Consider the following 2,630-nt stretch of genomic DNA (forward strand, 5'->3'; position numbering starts at 1 on the left):
ATTGTGCAGCCCGCAGGGCTGCCTCCAGTTAACGTCAGTATTATGGTAAATTCGAGGTTTCTAGATAATTTACGATCTCCCGAGAGCCACAGAACTGAGGGGATGATCGCACCCTGCCAGTACCTATATTCTGGCTCATCTAGCACCCATTTTCCCGGTGCTCGTCTCTCGGACCCGACGGCTTTATCACGGGCTGACTTGTGAAGAACGTTATGATTTGTAGTTGAGATCCATGCCAACACGTTCTGTCGGTTCTATCCTGTCCAGGAAGTTAGCTCTCTCCCATGACGATTTATTTCTACCTACGTCGTACGTATTCATCAATATTACTAGCCGTTTGATGATCTATATTATATATTGGCGAAACTACAGTCTTCACCAGCGCCTTTAATTCCATAAACTGTGTTGTACGACCTACAATATTATCAGCAGAATTGGCGCAAAGTAAACATTTATCTACTTACATTCGTCCTCTACCAGTTTCGTCCATCTATCTGCCTCTTCATCTCTGCTCTGAAGAGTATCTTTAAGCTTCTTCAGCGCACTGTCAGACAAGGGTGTGATGCTTTTGAGGATAATGCCTAAGTCAACTGTGAGATATATGCTGGTCTTTATTTTGAGCTAATAAGATTGCCTAGTTTTGTTTGATTTTGGAAGCTTTTCATTTCCGCTAAGTATTCCAGTGTTGCTTCATACACGCCAATCACGCACGTTTCGAGTTCGTTTAAAGCATCAGAAGGCATCGCCATATATCGAACTTCAATTAAGGCGTAACGTGCAAGAAGATGAGTTAAATACTCAGCTCCGTCCAGTACTGAGACAGCTTTATCGTTGTGGTTAATGGCCATCTACAGAGCTGTTAGTACGTAAGCTTAATTAATACCTGAATATCACTAGGTTGGACCTGAAAACAAAACGATGTGGCTGTCCAAGCAATTGTTCCTATAAAGTTCACCTCAGTATTATAGTATTAGCGAGTAGATCGATTAGAATTACCATATCCAGAAGGACCAAATTTCAACCCGGCATCCACGAGTCCTTTGAATTGCATGATGGAGTTTATCATCTTGTAGATCTTATCCAAGAATATATGCCTTTTTCTTGTGTTCCCATCGCGGAATGCCGAGTGTTTTTTCCGGTACTCCTCATACACATTATATGCTTGTTGAAGTACTGAGCTGACAATGTCGGCATCACTTAGCCTCTTTTCGACATCAGCCCGAAGAATCGACGCTGTTTTTTGGTCAGACTCTTCAAATCTCTGGAGTGCCTCTTCCCAAAGGTCTCGCTTAGGCCTATAGGGATAATTGTTAGCTGCACGCTCAATATCCCTCCCCTAGCACGGGAACACAATGAATTCTGATTAACCTCACCTCTGCGGAGTCATGTTTGACGATGGATTCAAAGACATTAGAGTGGTATGATTGTTATCTAGAATGTCCCCCGCACTAACCCTCGATTCTTCCTGTGATACTTTCAGCATTACGCTGTAAGATATATACTAAGTAGAACTATTTATATGAATGGTCGAATAGAAATGATGGTCTAGAGAGCAAAACGATTAAGCTTAAGGATGAGAATCCTCTGAGCCTCGACCTCATTGCGAGGCTGCTGTGGTGCATCAACGGCCACAGCCACACAGTAACGTCGCTTCGTTGGCATATTTTAATAGGTAGCTACCTAGGTATTATGTCTAGCACTGCCACACTGCCACATACATCTGCTCTATCTCTTAGTTACCTAAAGCTGACGCCCCGCCATCACCGTTGATCACCTCGGAATTTTCTAAACAACGGGTGCGTAAGAAAAGCTTTCACAATTTCAACATACTTGAGACGAGGCTCCTTTCTCTGAACAAGCTGACCTATCCCGAGTCCGCGCTGGGCCTGAGCTATCAGAGAAACGTGGCACGGAACTTCGTCAAGCTATCTTGGGAGCTAACGTGCCCGGAGAGTTTCTCCTGGACATCCACAGCCCGGGCCCGGGCCCACAGGCCGGCGACGTTCAGTTTCACCAGGATCACCCGGGACTAGACCCCAGAGCGGCAGCGATAGTGAAGGGGAATATACTCAGTCCGAAGCGGGAAGCTTTGGCAACGTTCGGCAAAAGGGATCGCGGCCAAGCCATGACCGCTTTCTCGGCTACTATAAGACGTCTCGGCGCAGCTGGACCGATTAGGAAGATCCTAGTTAAAGTCATACCGGAGCCCCTACGGCAGATTGACGTCGTCTTAAAGAATTTAACTGCGATCGTCTAAGGGAGGGTAATGACTCGAAGAGCGGACCAGAGGTGGAAGAAGGATACGAGGCTACGTTGTTTAGACAGTAGAGAGAAATTATTAAGCCTATGAAGCAGGTTATCCAAATGACGGCGCCTGAGGTCGAATGCGGTATCTTCGCCCCCGTGTTGGCAAGTGCTTTGCTTGTGGAGGTCCTCTGGCCCTTTATCCTCCTTTAAATATAATTCGAAATGCCTCTAAACTTGTAAAGTAAATATTTGGGCGCTTGTTAGCTGAGTACCTAAACCCTTAGTTAATTCCATACTTTGAATCCAAAATACATAAGGATGTATTGTAAATAAGTAATGATATCCGGCCCTTACGTTCTTTGCAATTGGAGTATTCTGTTCGT

At 45.1% G+C, this 2,630-nt stretch overlaps 1 protein-coding gene across 1 annotated transcript; it reads right to left on the reverse strand.

The window, feature by feature from the left end:
• Positions 1-406: 406 nt before the first annotated feature.
• F4817DRAFT_289586 (uncharacterized protein) lies at positions 407-1,607 on the reverse strand. The gene is made up of 5 exons (XM_049299656.1): positions 1,374-1,607; positions 997-1,295; positions 905-942; positions 465-848; positions 407-414 (listed from the first exon to the last, which is right to left on the reverse strand). The coding sequence occupies exons 1-4, from the start codon at positions 1,481-1,483 to the stop codon at positions 612-614; spliced, it is 684 nt and encodes a 227-aa protein (XP_049154364.1). The 5' UTR covers positions 1,484-1,607; the 3' UTR covers positions 407-414; positions 465-611.
• Positions 1,608-2,630: the final 1,023 nt, after the last annotated feature.

This window comes from Daldinia loculata, assembly GCF_022478755.1.
Source record: "Daldinia loculata strain CBS 113971 unplaced genomic scaffold F4817scaffold_83, whole genome shotgun sequence".
NCBI classification, from domain to species: Eukaryota; Fungi; Ascomycota; class Sordariomycetes; order Xylariales; family Hypoxylaceae; genus Daldinia; species Daldinia loculata.